This window comes from Perna viridis, chromosome 2 (genome assembly GCF_037379345.1).
Source record: "Perna viridis isolate PV_CMFRI_1.1 ecotype Kerala chromosome 2, ASM3737934v1, whole genome shotgun sequence".
Taxonomy (NCBI): Eukaryota; Metazoa; Mollusca; class Bivalvia; order Mytilida; family Mytilidae; genus Perna; species Perna viridis.
This window is the reverse complement of record NC_142446.1, coordinates 56,910,137-56,931,313: the sequence shown is the minus strand read 5'-3', so window position 1 is coordinate 56,931,313 and position 21,177 is coordinate 56,910,137. Positions and strand designations below refer to the sequence as shown.

General features: G+C 30.3%; 1 protein-coding gene across 4 annotated transcripts in view; it reads left to right on the top strand.

Moving 5' to 3' along the window:
- LOC148626185 (EH domain-binding protein 1-like) overlaps positions 1 to 21,177 on the top strand; it is a 70,566-nt gene that overhangs the window by 30,494 nt on the left and 18,895 nt on the right. For all 4 annotated transcript variants that reach the window (XM_088569953.1, XM_088569952.1, XM_088569951.1 and 1 more), the window contains 4 exons: positions 380 to 435; positions 1,495 to 1,612; positions 2,528 to 2,627; positions 14,557 to 14,630. In XM_088569953.1, the coding sequence (XP_088426079.1) occupies positions 380 to 435; positions 1,495 to 1,612; positions 2,528 to 2,627; positions 14,557 to 14,630 (348 nt within the window). The remainder of the gene's footprint in view (positions 1 to 379; positions 436 to 1,494; positions 1,613 to 2,527; positions 2,628 to 14,556; positions 14,631 to 21,177) is intronic.

The window sequence follows — 21,177 nt, the reverse complement described above, 5'->3', positions numbered from 1 at the left end:
GTTAATATAGAGAATGATGGTGAATATGTCAAAGAGACAACAACCAAACTGGGAGGAAAAAATGTCAACTCAAGGCCACCCTTGGGTTTTCACTGAATGATGTGGAAACCCTCACACCACAGGGCAGGCTGCAGCTGATCCCAAAACAACATTATACACAGTTACAGGGAAATAGTTGCCCCATATAATGCTAGGTGCTTGATTGGGATTACTTATGATATGTTTTTATTTTGAGTACCGGAACTGAAAGTTTGAGTATATTTATTTATTTAAGAACCCAATTATTAATTGGTGTTACCTATATTTCTTAAAGTGCCAATGGCATTTTAAAAGAAGGATATGTTTTAATTCTGTTTCTGACATTTTTATTTTGATTTAGAAGATGGAAGTGTAAGTCCTGAATCACCTGATCAAGACATTCTAATTAGAAATGAGGTTAGTGGTTAGTGGTTAGTGGTTAGCTTATTTGAAAAAAAAAACAAACCTGGAGTCTAGAACTGTTTTAAGAAAGCTGTTTATTGATGGTAAAAGCTCTTGTAACCAGATTTTACGAAGGAAAAAGTGGTTATTAATTTGTTGATGTACTCCTGGTGATCCATTCATCAGTCCATTCTTCCTTCCTTCCATTCATTTGTCCACAACTTTTTCATTACATTTTTCTCACCTTCAACTTTATATCAGAACCAATTGATATTTTGACAGAAGCTTAGATATAGGTACATGTATGCTCAGTAGTGGAATTTGATTTTAGTAAGAAACAAAAAAAAATCCTTCTATGCAATTTTGTTTTTTATAGCTCACAGTTTTTTTTTTAATTAACTGAAGGTTAAGAAAAACAAGTTATTGTGTTATTAAAAAATAAAGACCCAGCTAAGTTATTTTGGTATACAGCTTTTAGTTTAATTATTGCATGTTCAGAAATTATTGTGTGCATTGAAAAAAATGATTGCAGCTTAGTTAATTTAAAAATTGTGAATTTTATTTTTGATTTTGTGAATAATCTAAGATCAATACTGTTTAAAGCTCCATAATGCAAGTTTTCATTACTGCGTTTTTTAAGTCTGTTGCATGTGTTATAATATTATAAACACAACAAAAGAGTACATTATTTAGGTCAGCCCACAAGGCTAACCTGGTAATCTCTTTATAAGGTCAATATCGGGAACAGATCTGTCTTATGTTTTTTGTTTTTGTTTTTTTTTTTTTTTCTCAGTCTTTATGAAAACAAATTTTCTCCAATACTAAGCAAGTGATTAAAATGATTTGACTTTTTAACCACTGGGTTGTAAACTCTTGTGAGAGTTTCTGCCATTTTACATTTGCCAAGATTTTTGTAGATTTCATGGGACAAACCAATTTTCTTTCAGCCTATTCTTGATTTAAACAAAGTCTCCACTCTCTCGTTCAGGCTTGTTCAAAATTTTCTTATCATTTATTTTGGTGTATAAATTTCAGAGTATGAACAAAAAAAAAAGGTTTTTGATCTATTTATAGAACTTTCAGAGTACAAACCAGTATGTTTTGGCTGAGATGGATGCTTTAGAAAGAGAACAAAAGCAGATTGATGATGAGGCAGGAAAATTGGAGGAAAAACTCAGAAAAGCCATGAATGGTATTTAGTAATATGTTTTTTTGTCATGTCACATCATTGAAGTTTAAAAGCAAATAGGAAATATTCAATTTTAAGCATCCCATAGGTTTGTCTTAAATGTATTTATTTGTCTGATATTTTTTTACATATAGAACAGGTCTTATTATCATGAAATTTGGTACACTATTCCATTTGAAATTACGCATTTTTCTAGTTACAAATACCTTCATTTAACTTTTACGTGAAAAAGGAAGAGGGCAAGTTCTGTCTTGGGCTTAGTTTATGTCCATGAAGATAGTCCATCAGTGTATGAAGCAATGTTTACTATACTTGAGTCAGTTCAATTCTGTTGTTGATTTAATCAGCAATTTTTTTAAACAGTTCAGACAGAGTTATCGTTCTTGTTATTTGTTATGCATATCCCTAAACATCAGTACTTAAAATTAACTTGCTTAATTGAGAACTTGTTCATTCTTTTTGAGAAGATGAAATTATAAATCTGTCATCTTTATTTGAAACCAACACAATGTTTACAAAAAAGATCGAAGTGACAGATTTTCAAAATATTTAAAATTCTGTGTTGACACATAGGTACTTTCCCTAAAATTTGAAAACCAAATGATTTGCAGTTTTAGATTTTAGACTCAAGTTTGTCAGCACAGTAGGTCTTTAGTTAAATCAAAATCAATGGAAACATTGCCTTGTTTAAAACAGAATCAAGGCTGATTTGACCAATGTAAACGTTGTGATGCTGGATCATGATTTCACTGGATTTAAACAATTTAATTTTTGGGAGATGTCCTTAAACCATTGTGCTGGTTGGACTACATTATTTTCTCAAAGATAGGTGGCAAATACTTTTTTGAATTTATATGTATTTTGCAACACCAGATATAGTTATTTTTTGTTAAAATTAGCTTGATATCTGATTTTCAGGTAATAACAAAAATTTGGAGGAGAAATTAATGCAGCAATGGTTTTTGCTAGTCAACAAAAGAAATGCTTTGATTAGAAGGCAGATGCAGCTAAACATACTGTAAGTGTATGGTTGTCTTCACAATATCAATTCTTAACCAGTTGTCAGGGTTTATTGTTTCTTACCTGTCTGACTGTCCTTCTGTCACTGCATGTTGTCATCTGGATAGCCCATCAATTTTTTTCCATGATTTCTTTTAATCTTTGGTTAATGGGAATAGCAAGTGGCTATAAATGTTCCGGATGGGATCAATTTCACAGAAATTTGTCATGGGAAACCACTTTTTGGGTATAGGGACTGAACTTATTTAAGAGTGCATATGTTTGCTTGTTGGGGTATTGTGAGACTTTTTTCTGCATGCAGTCTTGCTGCAAGATTCTTTCCAGGAATATTAAATGGATTGTAACCAAAGTATATCGGAATCCATTGGGTAGTTTCATGAAAGATGATTCACCACAAAACATTGCCACCATTTCTTGTTTTAGATCACAGGGTTAAGTTACAATTTTAATGAGAAGAGATACAGAATTTTTTTTTTTTACATTCCTTCGGATGAAATTGAATATTTTTTACTGTTGCATACTCTTTCTTGCAGTATTACCACACAACCTTAAAAACAGGATAAGGCCAGGAATTTCATTTGTGGTGCTCCGAGTTTGGATAAGGCCAGGACAGCATTTAAAAAAAAACAATAGGAGGAAACATTTTCGAAGTTAAATAACAAATTGAATTACCTCCCTTGGCCCATAGTTAATTAATCCCTAAAAAAATAAATAAGTTGTAAAAGGTGCATTCATAGTTTGATACTAACTGGGGGATTGATTTGATAAAAATTATGCCTGATCTTAAATAAGTTTGATGCGTATGATTAAAAAACAATTTCTGCATTGGCATTATTATCAGAACTAAAATTTAACTATGTTGCAAGATCTGCAATTTGTCATTTTGTACTTTAATCCTTAAAAACTACTGATAATCATTGAAAACCTTTGAAATTCATGTCTGAAATAAAGAAGCAGCCCTTTTCCTTGAAAATTAAAAAATTACAATTGGTTAAGTATGTTTACTACATGAGGAAAATGTTCTTTTATTATTACATACAATTACATAGTACTTGTTTTGCTATCAATTCAAGTTACAAGACCAGCAAAAAATTAAAATCATGTTATCAAGTTGCTTAGAAAGAAATCTAAATATATTTTATTATTGTTTCTGTCTTGAGCTGTGGGACATTATGTTTTTCATGATGAAATAGTCTAAAAATATAAATATATATTCTTCATGAAATAATTCAATAGGTATCAAGCTATCAAGCATTGAAAGAACTTTTTTTTCAGTATGATACTAATATTAAAAAGGTATAAACATGTCTCATATTTTTCAAAGAGTTGTCTCTTCATAACTGAAATTATTACACAAGAGTTGTTGTTCTTGATATGGCTTACTTAACCATCATTTGATCTACAGTTACTTCCCTTTGTGTTATAGGATAGGCAAATTGAATTGACACTATCATCAAGATATCACACATTCTCTCATTTCAATTCTATAAACGAAATAATTATAATCCCAGCAAGCTTGGAAAAAAATACATAAACGGAACAAATATGATAAGATTCATCATCTATTTCAAATGGTGTTGATGTACTTATAATACTTTAAAAATTACTGTATTTTTTTTTTTTTATTATTTTTTTTTTTTTGTGTATGTGATATTTTATTTCAGTAAACTAATTGAAAGAATGGTACTAATTTTCTTTATATATATTTTTAATTTCCTAATTAGGCCAAGTAAACCTCATCCAACCTTTATAAAAATATGGGGCAGGTGATAGGATTTTATTTTTTTATTTCTTACCAGATATTTGCTAGTCTAATTTTAGATATTTAAATGTAGATATTTTTAAAATCCGTAGCCACATCAGTTTCAGTGAAGAAACATCAATTTAGGCACCAAGAAATGAAAGATTTGTGTATTTTAGTATCTCAATACTTGAAACCAGTGCTAAAATTGAAATTCCCACCCCAATTATATAGATAGGCAGATAGATAGATAGATATACTATGGTATCAAGTTACAGTTCTGAAAGTTTATTTTGACAGCTGATAATAACCATTGTATAAGTTCTCACACCGCCCTCTTTAAATCAATGGAAAATAAAACAAACAGTAGGAAATTTTGAATAGAACTAGCAAACCCTCTTTTTAAAAGCGTACCATAATTTTGACTTATGTTGGCGGTGGATCTGCTTTTACAATTTTAGGGATCAGTTATCATGTACAAAAATAAGTATCCACAAATATGGACATTGGTAACTTTCAACATAATGCAAACAGATACTCCCGAAAATGCTTGAAAATTATCAAATTGCGTTAATAAGTACAGCAAAAATCAGTACATTTATGCTATACAATTTATAACTTTAATTAGTAAGTTAAAAAAGTCATTGATCTAGCTTTGCCATACTTTTAAAGCAATGTTTTTTTATTTGATATTTTATATAAATAAATTATCCCTATGGAACAAAAAGTAATGTATACAATTATTAAGCATTGCTGAGTTGTACCATGACAAACCCAGAGGGGAATTTCATTGTTTTTTTCTTAATCCAGTTTACATGGCTTCACTTTCTGTAATTCAACTAATAAGGATTAAGTTAATCCCCTCGATAAAACTTTACTTTTTAGTATAGTTACAGAGAATGATGTGTAATTTTAAAGGATCTCCGATTCCAAGCCAATTACAGAAATTTTAACTGTTAAATGGGAGTTTTTACAATGTAGGCTTTTAATTCAGAAAGAGATATAGAGAAGATGGGGAATGCGATGACAAGGGATTATGTCTGAGCTGTAATAAATTGTATGTTTATTCAGATGACTCGAACCATTTCACATCATTTCCTCTGTACTACCAGCTGATTAAGTATCATATAGAGATTCTCTAGGAAAAAGTAATGATTTCTCTTCTAATCCCCTGTTTCCTTGTGAGGGAAACACAGTCTATAAAAGCTCATCCGACGGTTTTTATGTCTAATCCCTTCTTACAACACATGTACCCATTAAAAGGTTAGGATGTTTATATTGGAAATAGGTGTCAAAACAAAATACATATACTTTTCCAGGGTGTTAACAGGTGGGTCTAAAACAATTCTGCCATTTCCTTGGAGATTGATAAAGCCAGGGAAGTAGTACTCAGATAAAATGTTATCAAAGAGAACAACATTGTGATAGTGAGACAAAGACATGAAAGCCTCTCTATTATTCACAGACAGTTACATAACTGCAATGTTTTTTGTATGATAATTTAAAATACTGATAAGACTATGATTAAAGGTGTAGATAAGGATGTTCCCACATAGGGAAGACAATTCAAAGAATTCCTAATGAAAGGAAGAAAACTTATGTGATAGACAATTGAATGAATTGCAATGTATTTTAAGAATTATTTTTATTTTTTGATATACATAGATTTGACTTTTTAAAATTTCTCTACAAAGAAATAGAAATCTGTTATAAATGAGTTTCTTAATATATGAATAAGGTATGCATCAAGTCAAATTTTTATCTTGGAATGTGCCAACTTCATATATAGATATCCTTTAAAATACGTCTTCAATTTTAGGAAATATAACAATTTCTCAAATGGTGTTTTGAAAATTTATAAAATCACTTGGTAACTGATGATGATTTGTGATCTTAAACAAAATTTAATGACTTCTTAAATACATATCATGCTCTTAAGGATGTTCAGCCATTTTTATCAGATTTCCGTACCCTTCTGGTTTTATCCATTTCATAGCATGAATATTTTTTGCCCACATCTTTTCTTTTCATAATTTCGAAACATGCCTTAAAATTTTATTTATTTTCATAATTTCAAAAAAACCTTAAAATTTTATTTAGGAAGTTTTTTTTTAAATCCTTTTAATTTCTTCAGTATTTTTGATAGATAAACCTACTAAGACAAAACCTATGGAAAATCTTGAGAAATCCTTCCTGCCAAAATTTTGAATAGTTATATCTCAAAAAAATGCATACTGACCCATCTATTTATTCTTTTTGTTTTGTTCTAGCTTGAAAGATCTAAAAATGATTTCACAACCCTTTGAAATCTTTGTTATTCTTAAATAGGGCAGCAAAATCCTTAATCCAAATTTTTGAAAATTCTTAAAGTGCTTCAAAAATTAAAAAAAATCTTTTCAGCATTGAACTAAAGCTACTATCTTTGGTAAACTGTTCCCTTGTTAGAAATATAAGATGTAGACATGAACCAAATAAAAATCATTTTTCTTAGTAAATGATTGTCTTAAAGTTTTAATTTTTTTTTCTCTTTTACTTTGTGGATACTACTTGATCATAAAAGTACAAAGTCATGTGAAGTGAATATTCCAAACAATCACCATGTTCTACCTACAGTAAATCTGTTTAAACTAAAACTTAAATAAAAAAACCTGTCAAAACCAGACACTGTTTAAGGTCCCTCTCTAGCAAGGTAAATATATTTTGTTCCTTGGTAAACCAAACAACTGTCTAATCTGAACCAATTTTGATATACCAAAATAGTTTGGTTTAGACAGGTTTTACTGTAAAAATAGTTTTTGTCCCACAACAGGATAGAGGACATAGAAATACTTCTGTCTATGTATGTGTGCACTCACAAGTCGACTTTATGGGCAAGGGACTTATGACTACAAATAGCAATCTTGTTTTGAATTAATGCATTTGACTCTGCACTCCTACATTAAAAGTGTTTAGAGGTAAGGCCTTTTTTCCTTGCCATAGACAGAAATGAATAGGTAATTTTTTATTATGAATTAACCCCCTGCTATTTCCTCCTATTACTGCAATCATATGCTTCATTTGCCTTTTTTATTACCGTTATATTGATTTCACATTTCTTTCAATTTATATATAAAAATCATATACATGTAAAAATGTAGCACGTTTTTCTTATTGTAATTTCTCCACCCTATGGCTTTGCAAACTATCCTCCAATCTACTATTGAGTAATAATAGTCTAGAAATTAATAATGTCTCCCAGAAAGTCATTAGTATTGAGATATTTAGTGTTTTGGTTTGATACATTTAGCTCAGAGGAGTAACAGGTTGCCGTAATGGTGATTTGAATGCGGCACACATGCCACGAAGAAAATCAAACTGCCATATTGTTTGTTTATTGCCAGAAAGTGTTTTATTACGGTAAATTGTTTTCAGATGAAAAAAAGAAAACTTAGCTCCTTCATCAATAACATTAATCTTGACATGTCACATCTTTTCTTAATTTTAATGTTGGTCATTTGTTTGAAGTGCAAAATAATCAAAGGAATGGGCATTTGACTATTATGTCTACATTAGATAAATACAGGGGAAGATCCAGAGATTTTGAAAAGGGGGTTTCCTGAAAGGTCCAGGAAAAAATGGGGTTCAGACTATTATTTGCTCATTTTTGCCCAAATTTTACGTGACATTAAAAAAGTTTTTTAAAAAAAAGTTCTCCAACAAAAGGGGAGTTCCCACTCTAGATTTCCCCATCCCCTGGCTGTGCTACTGAAATGTTTTGACAAAGCATGTCCTACACACCCTTTGCCTATACTACAGAAGCATACAAATTATTTTATTGGAGTAAACATTGCATTATCATCAAAATGAATTCCTTGGTTTTGTCATGTATTAATTCATTCATGAAAATAACTACTGTCAAAACCAGTCTAAACCAATACCTGGTTTTAAAACATGTTCAGTTTAGTCAGGTTTTCAATTTTCAAAGTTGATATAAAGGGACTTAAAAAAGTGTCTGGTTTAGACAGGTTTTCAGTTTAAAAAAGTGTCTGGTTAAGACAGGTTTTCAGGTAAATAAAATGTCTGATTTAGGCAGATTTTCAGGTAAAGGAAGTGTCTGGTTTAGACAGGTTTTATGTTAATTCAGGGTTCAGTTTAGACAGGTTTCACTGTAGTAAAATGTAACTTTATACTTTATACAGAATATAGTTGTTGTAGCACAGTTAAATCTGTCTTAGGGACCACCTGTATTCATCAATGACTTATCTTTACTGAGAAGACAATGATAAAAATATACCTATTTAGTGTGTCCTTTGTAAAAAATAATTTTTACACAAAGACCTGTCTTATGTATTCATGATTTTGGTCTTTCTTGGAAGTTCTTTAAATACAGGTTTGACTGTAAATAATGTCAATTTAAGGGCCAGGCATCAATTACACAAAAAGTCATAAGTGTGAAATTGATCGTAAACTATGACATCACAATGCCATTTTAGGTTGTGACATCATTACTTAAGATCAACTTTACACTTACAACTTTTTGTGAAATCGACGACAGGAACTCTAATCAAAAGTTGCCTGCAATATTCGTCATTTAGTGATCTACTCGCAAGATAAATTTTGCTGTGATGATGAAAGAGAACTAATAAGAAATATTTTTAAATGAAATAGAAAGCGTTATTTAGTATAGAAATCCTCTGGATCATCAATTTCATATACATTTTATTTTGGCAGGTGTAAAATTTTGAAATTTCTAAGCATAAAGAAATACAAAAAAATTCTAACTTTGGCAGCTTCGAAGTATTGCCTTGATTAAAATATTTTGTTGAATTCATTTTAGTGTTTTAGACAGTTGCTAAAGCAACCCATGAAAATTACCAGCTATATGGTATAAACTTTTTTGTTATTGCCGTTTCAGTTTAAATATTGGTTCAGTTCCCACATGTGGAGATAGTTGGAATGTTCTTTTACCCTAAGAATCTGAGATACAATAAAGTATGATGGACTATTAAATGAAATTTTCCCAATTATACAGTCTTATATCCACTTGAAATTGACCAAATATGTATAGTCCCTACTACCTCTAGTACCAAAGTCCAGTAAAGAGTCTTCCTATTTGTGTGGTATTTTGTTCCAACAGTTTTAAATAAGAAAAATAAAATTTAAACTATTGATTTAGGACTGTCCATTCCAATGTAAATACGACACTTGTTAAATGAGTTGTCAATACAGCTGCAAATGTTTTTACCCAATTGTATAACTGTGAAAATGGACCCTTTCACTTAGTTAAATACATCACCATTTAGGTATGGCTCGAGTTGAGTTGATTACATACTCAAGGGTTAAATGAGATTGTGATTGTTTAAACCAACAAAAAGACGGAAAACATTGTTGGTCAGTTAATATTTAACTTGATCAATGAGCCTGCATTCCCCCTCCCAAAAATCAGAATAGCTGCCTTGGTTTTGGCCCCTAATTAGATTGGTAAATGGCTTGTTCAAACATTGAATTTTGTTTATGTAAACATAGAATTTCTCTTAGTTGAAAAAATATTGACACAGTTTTGTTTGTCTGTTGAAAGTTTAGCATAATACGTTCCTGCATTGTACATTAATTTTATTTGGTCTTCCTGTTGTAATATTTCAATTTTAGAAAGTGACCAAGGGCTATATCTATTGAATTTGGACAAATTTATTTAGTTAGTGGAACAATCAAGATAATAATTTGTGTACTTTATTGGAATATCTGGGTCAGATTCATGTTAAAAAATTACTCTAATGGAAAAATTATTAATTGAATTTTATGATACAGTCATAATTTTTTCTATTAATTTTTGTAAAAATTTTTAAAATTTAATATAAACAAAATGATGTGTCACAGTGTGTCTATTGTATATTATTTTTTCAATTTTTCAAATTATAATAAAAAAATAATAAATAATTTCATAGGTATAATATTTAGGAATAAATACATGTATTTCTCAATATTAGTAAGATAATAATTGACTAATTGTGTTGTCAAGCAAATTAATTGTTATTACAACGAGATTAAAAAATTTTAAGAGCTTTAGAAATTATCTTATCTTAAATTTAGAATTGGTTGTCAAGAATGGCTGATATTTCTGTTACATCTGATAAACTTCCCATGAAAAAAAAATAATACTGATAAGTTTTGAGATATTTTAATTGGTACTGGTGGACATCTCTCATCCCAAGTTTCATCTCTCCTATCAAACTTAATGTAATGTTTTATTCAAACTAAAATTCATAATTAAAATATTTTGAATACAAAGTTATGTATTTTCATTTTTAAAGAAAGAAGTAAACGGCTGGTACACCCTTGAAGAAAAGGGGGATTATTCCAAAGAGGATTTGGAACTTAATCTTATAGTTCGACAAAACAGGTCATTTGTGATCTTACATCATAACATTTATATGGCTCTTTTACAAATTTAAAGGTCTCTAAAACTTAAGACCTGCGACCCGTTGGCAACACTTTGTAGTTACCGGGTCCATTTTCTTCGCCTGGAACCCCTGCAGAGATCAGACATGTTTTCGGACGCCTTTAGATTTCTTCTTGATGATTCAATGCTTTAATATTTTTCTTAAACCCTGATTGGGTTATAGGCTGCCTCTTGACTTTGCTTGCGGTAAATATTTCAGACATCTGAGTTCCTGTTGACCCTTTCTGCAAATTTCTCATGTAAATAATTTGAATGAAACAAATCTGTGGGAATTTCTTTATATATACCTTCAGAATGAAAGATGATATCAAAATTGCCGAATTGATACATGTAACTCCATGCAATAGTCAAAAGAAAGGAATTCCAAGGGAACAAATGGTAATATCAAGGCAAAAACCTGAAAGTTGGAAACAAACCCAATGGTCCAGGTGTCAATTTCACAAGCAGTTGTAAATGTAAAATGACTTCACATAAGGAAGTAGCATTGTGATGCATGACTTATGACTTTTTTAAATTGACTGCAGACTTGGTTAATTTAAGATCCTTTATTGTTTTATACAGAAGTGCTGAACTGTTAAATGAGCAATATATCCTAAAGTTTTATTAGCAATTTTATAATAGCTATTTTGTTATTTTCTTTTTCGTTCATAATTTTTATATTGTATATGTATGATTATTATATTGTATATTGTAAAACATCTTTTTTTTTCTTTCTTGTTTGACAAAGATCTACTTATCTGAAATGAAACCTGAAGTTATATTTCCCATCTGATGCCAATGGTATTAACATTGTATAGTACTCCTGACCTTCCCTTTTCTTATGACCAATTTGTCAAATATAATAAAAATTTATGCAGTGAAAATTAATCCTATCAAATTACTTCAGGTAAGGAAAATCTGTTGACAGAATCAATCAAGATTTCCTGGACATTTCTCTACAGCATCTGGACCTCAGCACAATAAGAACTGCCAATACACAATTTTATCAAGTAATTGTGAGGTGTATAAATTGTTGGGTGCCAGTTGTGAAATAAATGATATTTATATTGAAATATATAACAATATTATTTGGTTACTGAATCAAAAAGTATCAGCATTGAATGGTTATGCTGACTTAAATGAAAGGTATTTTTTTTAAGCACAACTACTTATTAAATAGATTAAGATTGATTGATTGATTGATTGTTTTTATTTTTTTTAATGCTGTTCGGGCAACCAGAGCCATATCACGACAAGAGCATTTAAACAATCATGAAGCATTAAAAAGGATATTAAAATCTCATCATAAAACAATTAAGACAAACATTCTTATTTGGTTAGAAACTATGTCCAGCAATATATGATAGCCTATTAATTTTTGACAAGTAAAAAATGCCACATTTAAAGGGTAAACATCGAACAAAATACAAATAAAACATGATAAGAAGAAATGAAGGCCAATATTTTTAGTCTAATAGCCAGGAGTGAAATTTTCTGTCCAATAGCCCTGCTCGGAGTGAAATTTTCAGCCTAATAGTCTTGCCAGGAGCAAAATTTTCAGTCTAATAGCCTTTGGCAGGAGCAAATAGCACTGGGCATGGGAAGAAACACAAACTGTCAACCGAGATTTAAGAAAATCATTTAACTTTTAATTTTCTCTGTACAATATAATGAGGTGACATAGCTCTAAAATGCATTCCTAATTCTTTATTTATTTAATGTAGGTAATATTTAATTTTGATCCTTTATTCCTTACTGTTTATATTAGAGGATGACACTGTAATACACAAATCTGATATAAGATCAGCTCAAAGGATCTATTAGGTGGCTTACGCTTTTGTAGTTGGATTTAAGTTGTAGATCAGTTTCATATTTGTTTGCATTTGTAAGATATTAAAATTAAAAAGCATTAAAAAGTTATTTTCAAATAAATATTGACTAGTCTCATAAATTTTTAAGTGTTTTAATCTGAGAGATAAACAATATTTCAAGATATTACTTGTTATAATCTTCACCGGCCCTAACTGTATGTTTTATTGTAATGCTCTAAATCCTTTGTGTAATACATACTTTATAAACATATTCTATCAATAAAAATTAAGTTCAGGATTAAAGTCTCTTTATTCTTGTCGAAGTTTCTAATGAGTCTAAAATAGTTGATCCCTTATTGTTACAAAATATAAAATAGTTGATCCCTTATTATTACAAAATATAAATTTAATTTCTTGGCTCATGGCCCTAAATTCTTTTGTAGGTTGGAAATGAATATTTCAAATATTTAGGCTGTTATGCAACTAAACATTTATATGGAAAAAATTATATCAATTGTCCATATATGATCCGTTAAGCCGTTTTTAAGTACAATATTGTCAAGTCATTTTTTTTTACTCGTCAATCAAAGGGAATTTTTAATTTCATGTACATGTAAAATGTACCTTGCTCATAAATTTTTATGAGTTTATAAATTCTCATTTTACTATAAAAATTATTTACTTTCAGTAGCAGCAACAAAGATTTTCTGATGACTTTTCTTTAAATTTATGTCTTACTGGAATATGGGGGTTTATTTATCCAGATTTTATTCATGAAGCTGGCTCTGGTTATATTTTCAAAAATGAAGAACAAACACTAGGTTATCATACCGATTAATAGTGTATTCAAATTATATCTTAACTGCATTTGTTTTCTCTTCTAACCAATAACATAATTTTCACTATGAAAAAAAGTTAGTAATCTATAAAATTTTCACAGCAATTCAATTTTTGCTGTTTTTTTTTTTTGCAGTAAGACTTTTAATGCAAAAATTAAATAGTCATGAATATTTTTTGTAGAACCTTATACTTAGATTTGAAGAATGTGTGAAAGAAGATTGATTGTGAAAATCGCAAAAAAAAAAAACATAATATCATTTCTTATAAAATGTTTCATTACCAAAATATTTATGCCAAAAAATGTATGTTTAGTTTATTAAAAACTTAGAGATTAACCCTAGTAATAAATACATGTCTATTTGTTGTAGTAAATCCTTCAAGCTAGTGATTTCTGAATCACAATAAATTGACAGATTTGTTATGTATGAACCATATTCTCGTTTCTGAGACATTAACTAATCTCCAATGAACTTTAGTCTCTTCTGAATGAAGTAATTCCTTATCTTTCAATAATTAGCAAATGTCTCCCTGAGTAATAAATAAAGATTAGAACCACTAAAAAAAATGAAATATTTCCCTGACTGAAACCTTTCAGTAGAACAACTCTGACAAAATAAATTTTCACAAAGTCGTTTAAAGATTTATCTAAAACATTACTTCAAGCTCCTTATGAGTGTAAGAGTATAAGGAGATTTTTGTGCTTATGCTGTATTCATTCTCGACACATCAATTTAACAATCTTATAAATCTCTTTAGCTTCTTTTCTTATTTATATAAATTTCTTCAACTTATTATATGAATAAAATAAAGATCAGAGGGGGAGAGCATCAAATAGCATTACATCTAACAAAAAAAAGAATTGTGTAGATTGTTTAAGCTGGGGATGAGGTTTTAAGGTTTTAAGACGGGATCAGTTTCCTTAATATCCCAGGAGAAAACTTGTAAGTCCTGTAAGTATATTGTGAAAATATTATCATCTTTAGAGTTAAACCCATTAGGGTAATTCTTGTTAAGAAATCAGCTTTTCTGCAAAGTTTCTATATAATACCAAACATAAGGTCTTTGGTTTGAGTTTCAAGTTCAGTAAGAAATGGAATTTTTACATGTTTACTTGCAGAGAAAAGGAGGATGATTTAGAACAGCGTTTCGAGTTGCTGAATCGAGAGCTACGAGCTATGATGGCCATGGAAGGTATTATAGTGCTGTTATTGCTGTAGATCTGGAACTTTTCTTTAAATTATTCTTATGTTATTTTCAAATGTGGAAAATACTAACATTGTGAACGATGGCTATCAAAAGTTTTAGTGGGATTTAAAATTATCTAGAATTGCTGCCATCATGAATTGGATGCTGGATTCTAGCATTCTAATATTGATATGCATAGTTTCCAAGAGGGCCTATGAAATAAGGTAAGAGGGGCTACCATTGTCTTTTGTTTATCTCTCTTTTACTGAACGGAGATACAGGTATATAGGCTTCGCATTGAAAATTAAATGTAAATTACGGTTTAACTTTTTCCCAAAAGTTTGAGACTATAATCAATATCAAATCTAAATCCTGGAAAATTCAAGATTGTCTAAACTTTCTTCTTCAGTAAGATATATTCTAGTTTCATAGTCATATCTAAAAGACAAAGATCTTCAATGTGGTGATAAATTGTGGTTGAAATTTTATATGAAAAAAAAAACTTTTCTAATAAAAATTTCTGTCAAGTTTTTCTTCCATGAACATGTTAAGGTGTTTACACCGGTAGCGACTAATTCAGCTCTCAGTCTAACCATTTTATTTATAGTACCCATTGTGATATCGTGATTGAGTTAGCCTGCCTCAGGCTCAGTGTAAATTTATGCACGATTTTAGCATATATGTCTTTAGTTGTGCAACTAGCCAATAAAAAATATATCCAATTAAATAAGTATTATTTCTCTTAAGGGAAGGAAAATATTATGTATGATCATTTCGTGTCTGTTTGAAAACAACAAAATTTTTACGACTACAAGTTTGATTTTTGTAATAATCCTCTCGAGATTAATTTGGTCTTGAGAGCCTATGTTGTTATTGTGCCCTTGGTAGCTATGAAGGCAGGCTTCATATAATTTGCTTATGAAATTCTATCAGAAGTAACATCTGATCATTTTTTTTCTTGCTTAATATCACCATCGTGCTTTCCTGAATCAAATTAAAGAAATGCATGAAGTAATTATATCAAAGTCCCTTTTCAATACTTTTGTTTATTTTGAACATTTTTGGAGAATTGATGATGACAATTAAATACATGTCTTCTATATATATTGATATGAAATAATAGGTGTCAAATTTCATCTACAAGACACAGATGAAAGGAAAAACTAACTAGGAGATATTCCGCTAAATCAAGTGTCACTTTTCACCATTCATTCTAAAATTATATCTTGAGTAAATTTCCTTCTTACTCGGATTTTAAAATTCCCACGCAAAAAATTTCTAATGAAAAGATGTTTCTCTCAAGCAATGCCTGGAGCAATATTTGGCTAAAATAAGATAAGAATTATGAAAATAATGAAAACCTTGACAGGTAAATGTTTGGTAGGGTTATTTCTTTTTAATTTAAAAGAATGTAATTAGCCATTTGGAGTATTTATATTGTGAGGAATTTTGTTGATACAAACAAAGAATGGGCAATTGTCAGGTCCATTTACTTCTATTATGACAGATAATTTTTCAGGAGGTCCTAAAATAACTTGATTCAGCAATAATCCCCGAAAAGTGGCATAAAGTGTCGACCACAAGTTGATTAGTATTGTACTATAGTGGAGTTCTATTCACCCAACCTTATCTTGAGATCATAAATAGAGTCATTTTAAAATATACTTGTTTTTCTAACTTTGTCAATAAATTTTGTCTTTTAATTGTTATCTGATGTTTCACTTTATAATCTCCTGGCCTCCTCGGTCTATTTTCTTTAAATACTCGGTATATCCAAAATGTAAAAATATTGGAAGTTAATATTATTTTCATATCAGGTGTGTTTAAATGTACTGGTAATTGAATTTTTAGCATTTGTCTTTGGGATAAATTTTTCTTTCTTCAATATTTTTTTATTTTTTAATAGGATGAATTTTTATAAATAGTTCACATGTCCTAAATATATATTCTTGAATTGAAAAATAACAAATTATTTTGATGTCATATGAATGAGTAACGACTAAGAAATTTTATAAAATATACTAGGAATGTATGTGATTTGGTATTCAGAATTTGATACCATTGCGAAAAAAAAGCAATCATTTTTATTTCAATTTTTGTCCCCATGGATTTTAGGTTTTGAATTCTGATTTTGTAATTTGATCCTTAAAAGTCAAGTATATTTCCTAGAATTTAAAAAAAATACAGTAGAATATCTCTATTTAGAATTGACAGTGTCTGTCTGTCTGTTCACATTTCTCGTAGGCCCAACTTCTTTGAAATCACACAAGGGATTTTGAAGATTTATTTTAGGGAGGCTGTACATCATTTAAAAGATATGCAAGAAGGAATGTAATTAAATTGAACATAATGTTTTTACATTTATGTTTAACTCCATTTGAAGCAGAGAGTATCCTTGTTGTGAACTTGCTCACAGTATTTCTATTTTTCACTACGTTTTGCAGTGCAAGGGATATTTTGAGCCTTGTTAACATCCTGTTAAGGCCAAAAAAATAATAGTCTTGTTTCCTGCTACAGCAAGAAAAAAATGGGGTCGATAGGTAGGGAAATTATATTATTTTTCCAAAAAATTTTACATTGAGTTACTGGGGAAAAATCAAGACTTTAACAGTGCTTGAGTCAAAATGGCTGTAAAATGTTTAGGGTAGGCACAGAAAACTATAGTAGGAAGGGTAGCAGCAAACAGGCATATTATTTTTTGGCCTAACATGGATTTAATTATGGTGTCTTTTTTCCAACCATTTTGTCATCATTGTGTTCAACTTCAATTAGCTGTGCATATACAGCTCATTACACAATTTCAATCCTCAACAAAATGATTTTCATGATGATAGACTTTTGTTCTTGAGTCCAATCATGGAGATTTTTAGTATTGTTGAAATAACCCTTTAATTATTGGTCTTCATCATGATGTCATGTGAAAGCTGCTTAAACACGTAAATTTTCATCCTTTTCAATAACGATACATTAATGTTATCTCTTACTGCAAGAAATAATTAATTTGCTAATCTTCTCATTACGAAGGACTACCACCTGATCCTTAAGTTACCAAACTTAGAACACAAAATGCTATCATCCTTTGCCATGTATGTATTTAATATGACTTGTAAGCCTCTTTTTCAAAATTAATTAAGGTGTAATTCCCTTTTCATTGAAAAGTAATTCAAACATTGTAATAAGCTGTCATAAAAAAGACCACAATGATCACAATATTTACTTATTTCAGCATGAAGACAATCATATTATTGTCATTAATGTTTTTTTTTTTTATTTTACCATTTCTTTATTAAGCAGTTAGATATCTTGATGTTATTGTCCTTTCGTAAAATAGGGTAGAGGCCCACTCACAAATTGCCCCTCAAATTTGGTATGGGCTATTAAAATTTCTACTATGATTGTAAAGAGCTATACAAATTGAACCTGCAGGCTACCAGGGCCAAAGTTTTAAGTTAAAACCCTGTAAAAGAAGGTGATTTTGTATACTCCAGAAAACAGAATCTGGTGGTTGTATAGGAATCACCCCATCAGTCTGTCTGTCTGTTCATCTGTTCATAAACTTCCCCTAAACCACTCAATGGGTTTGATAAAATTTTATAACAATGTTGGGCTTCATATGTAAGTATACATGAAGGAATATAGCTTCAAATGGAGAACTCCAAAGGGAGATAATCCAACTTTTGGGTTTTACACATAAAAAGCCTTGTTTCTCAAGGGATTTGAATTAAATTTTGTGAGAAGGTTGAACATCATATGAAGATGTGCAATGAGGATTACAATTTTTCTCCTTTTCTTTGTTAAATGGATTTAACAGTGGTGTAGGGAAAGTGCCAAAATGTTTGAAAAAAAAAATTATTGAAAAATTTTCTTTGCTTTGATCATTTTTTTTTTCAAAAAAATATTTATTTCTCTTCTGTTACTGTAAACCAACTAAATTTTTGCTTATTTTGATAGCAAAGAACAATTGCAAAAATGGGTCACAGCGAATAAGTCCATTCATATAGGAATGCATGTTAAACAGAGTTGTAAGTCACAGAAATAAATAGCAGAGATATTGAATTGCTATCCTAAAGTAGGAAAATGAATACCTGCAAAATTTTTACTTCCTACTTTGATTTATTTGCATGTTGTATGGTGTGATATACTTCTTGCACAAACAAGAAAAATTGTTGTCCTATAATGTTATGGCATTGTCATTGTTATTGTTGACCATAGACAGTTAACTTCACTTGAAGAAGGATGGAATTAATCCTGTGAAAGCATTATTGTTTGTGGGGTACCAATTTTCATGGTTTTCATGGGTAGACCAAACCACGAAATTTGGTTCCCAACGAAAAGGAGATTTCCATTGAAATATATACTGAAAACCTCAAAACCACAAATTCAAGAATCAACGAACTTGTGTCATTTCTCAAATCCATGAAAATAGGTATCCACGAATTAAAGTACTTTCACAGTATTTGGTCTCCTTTTTTTTTGTACAGTTTGTATAGATTTATATGTTACAGAGGTTTATCATTGGCCAATAAGAGATTACAGTGATGGTGTTAGTTTTCTGACCTTTGTTGCGCAATGGGCCATACCATATCATTTTCTAAAGCTGTTCTTTATTTGTTGATTCAGTTGTCCTTCAGTTTTACATGAGACTTCTTTGAAATTGCTAGTTTATTTTGCAATTACCATGGAGACATTGTAAGCTCACCTTGACCAAAGGTCCCAGTCAGCTTATGTCATCTCTTTGCATCATCTGTTGTACATAATCTGTCCACCATAAACTTTTCACATTTTGCTCAACTACATGAAAATCCCTTGACCAACTTTAACCTAGTTTGGCAGAAATGATGTATTCAAGAGCTTCTACAAAATATATACTTTTGGTTCCATTTGTTCATACAAGATGGACAGAGGCTATCCTAGCTTCTGATTGGCCAATTTTCAAAGATCAGCTCCTCTAAAACCATAGATGCTAAGATTTTGAAACTTTATATGATCACCTTAATGCCTTCTACAATTAATATACATTTGAGTGGCTCAGGTGGCCCAGTAGATGGCTGTGGCCACTTAAAGTTGCCATTGAAACCCTATGGGGAAACACATTTTGTCCAATGGAGATTAAATTTGGCAGAAATAATGAAAGGGACAACATTGACATGTGATAAAATTTTGGTTCCTCTTAATTAAACAAGATAGCTACCAGTTTTGGTTCCTCTTAAATAAACAAGATGGCTGCCAGGGGCTATTTAAGCTTCTGATTGGCTAAGTTTCAAAGATCAACTCCTCTGAAACTACCTTTGCCATTTTTTTAAAACTTTATAAGTTTAATATCCTCAATGCCTTCTACAAGTGATATACCTTTTGTGTGGCTCACTTGGCTTAGCTGGTGACTGTTGCCACTCTGAAGTTACCATTGAAACCCTACAGGAAAACATATTATTGCCTGCATCTACCTTTACATGGCTAAGGTGGTTCAGGGGATTGCAGGAAAGATATAAGTATAGGCAACTCTTAAAACCTTATGTTTAAATGATCAAATGATATACACATGATTTCAAGTTCTCAAGGTGAGCGCTTCGGGCTCTTTAAAGCCTCTAGTTAATGTATGTCCTACATGCCATCTCAAACAGGTTTAGTGATACATGTATTTGAGAAAACTGCTACCGAACTCTGTTTCTTTATTTTTCTTAAGTTAAAGCAACGGTTTACGTACAAGTTTTTATTACTTTGGTTTAAAGGCAGAGAAGTGCTTGGAGCATATACCATTGTATATCTTCATTCTATGATGTTTTCATATAAACACTCTTTTACTTGTCTCTCGAGAAAGAGATACTATGGAATATGTCTTCAAACTTGATCTTTTAATTGGGTAAAATTACGTAATCATTTACGTTCATCTTTTGCACATTTATCAACTAAATATGAAGAAGCACACCCTTGAGAGGAGTAATTATGGAGTGATAGATTCATGACAAAACATGCAGGAGAATTTTACTCATAAACTGCATTTAAATGCACCTATGTCTTTCTTTCAATATTTTACACAGATCTTTTTTTTTTGGAAAGAATGATAAAAAGTATCATAAATTTAGGTCACCGAGTACAACTGTTTTTGGTTTCTTTAAGTTTATTACTGATGTTGTAGGGCACAAATTTTCATATTTTATTTTTAAGCAACAGTCATGATGTTGCAGTAGCAAATATTTAACATGAAGCACTCCCTAAGATAAACAAGTTCATCACCCCAGTTCTAAGATATTTTACTTAATTCTGGTGAAAATCATGTGAAATTCTGGTGAAAATCATGTGAAATTCATGTGAAAATCATGTGAAATAATTCTGCCTGTGTAGTCTTAAGTTCATTCATAGTGTTATCTGAATGTCATATTGTTTTTATGTTGGCAGAGTATGGAAGTTGATGCCTTGAAATTTTATAATCAGAGTAAATTAAATTGGTAAAGGGAGATAATTCCTTCATTTTGTTGTTTTAGTAATTGTTTTTCTTGACTGTATATTTGTTATCTGATAGTCAGGATTTTACGTATTTTTTTTTATGCTGCTT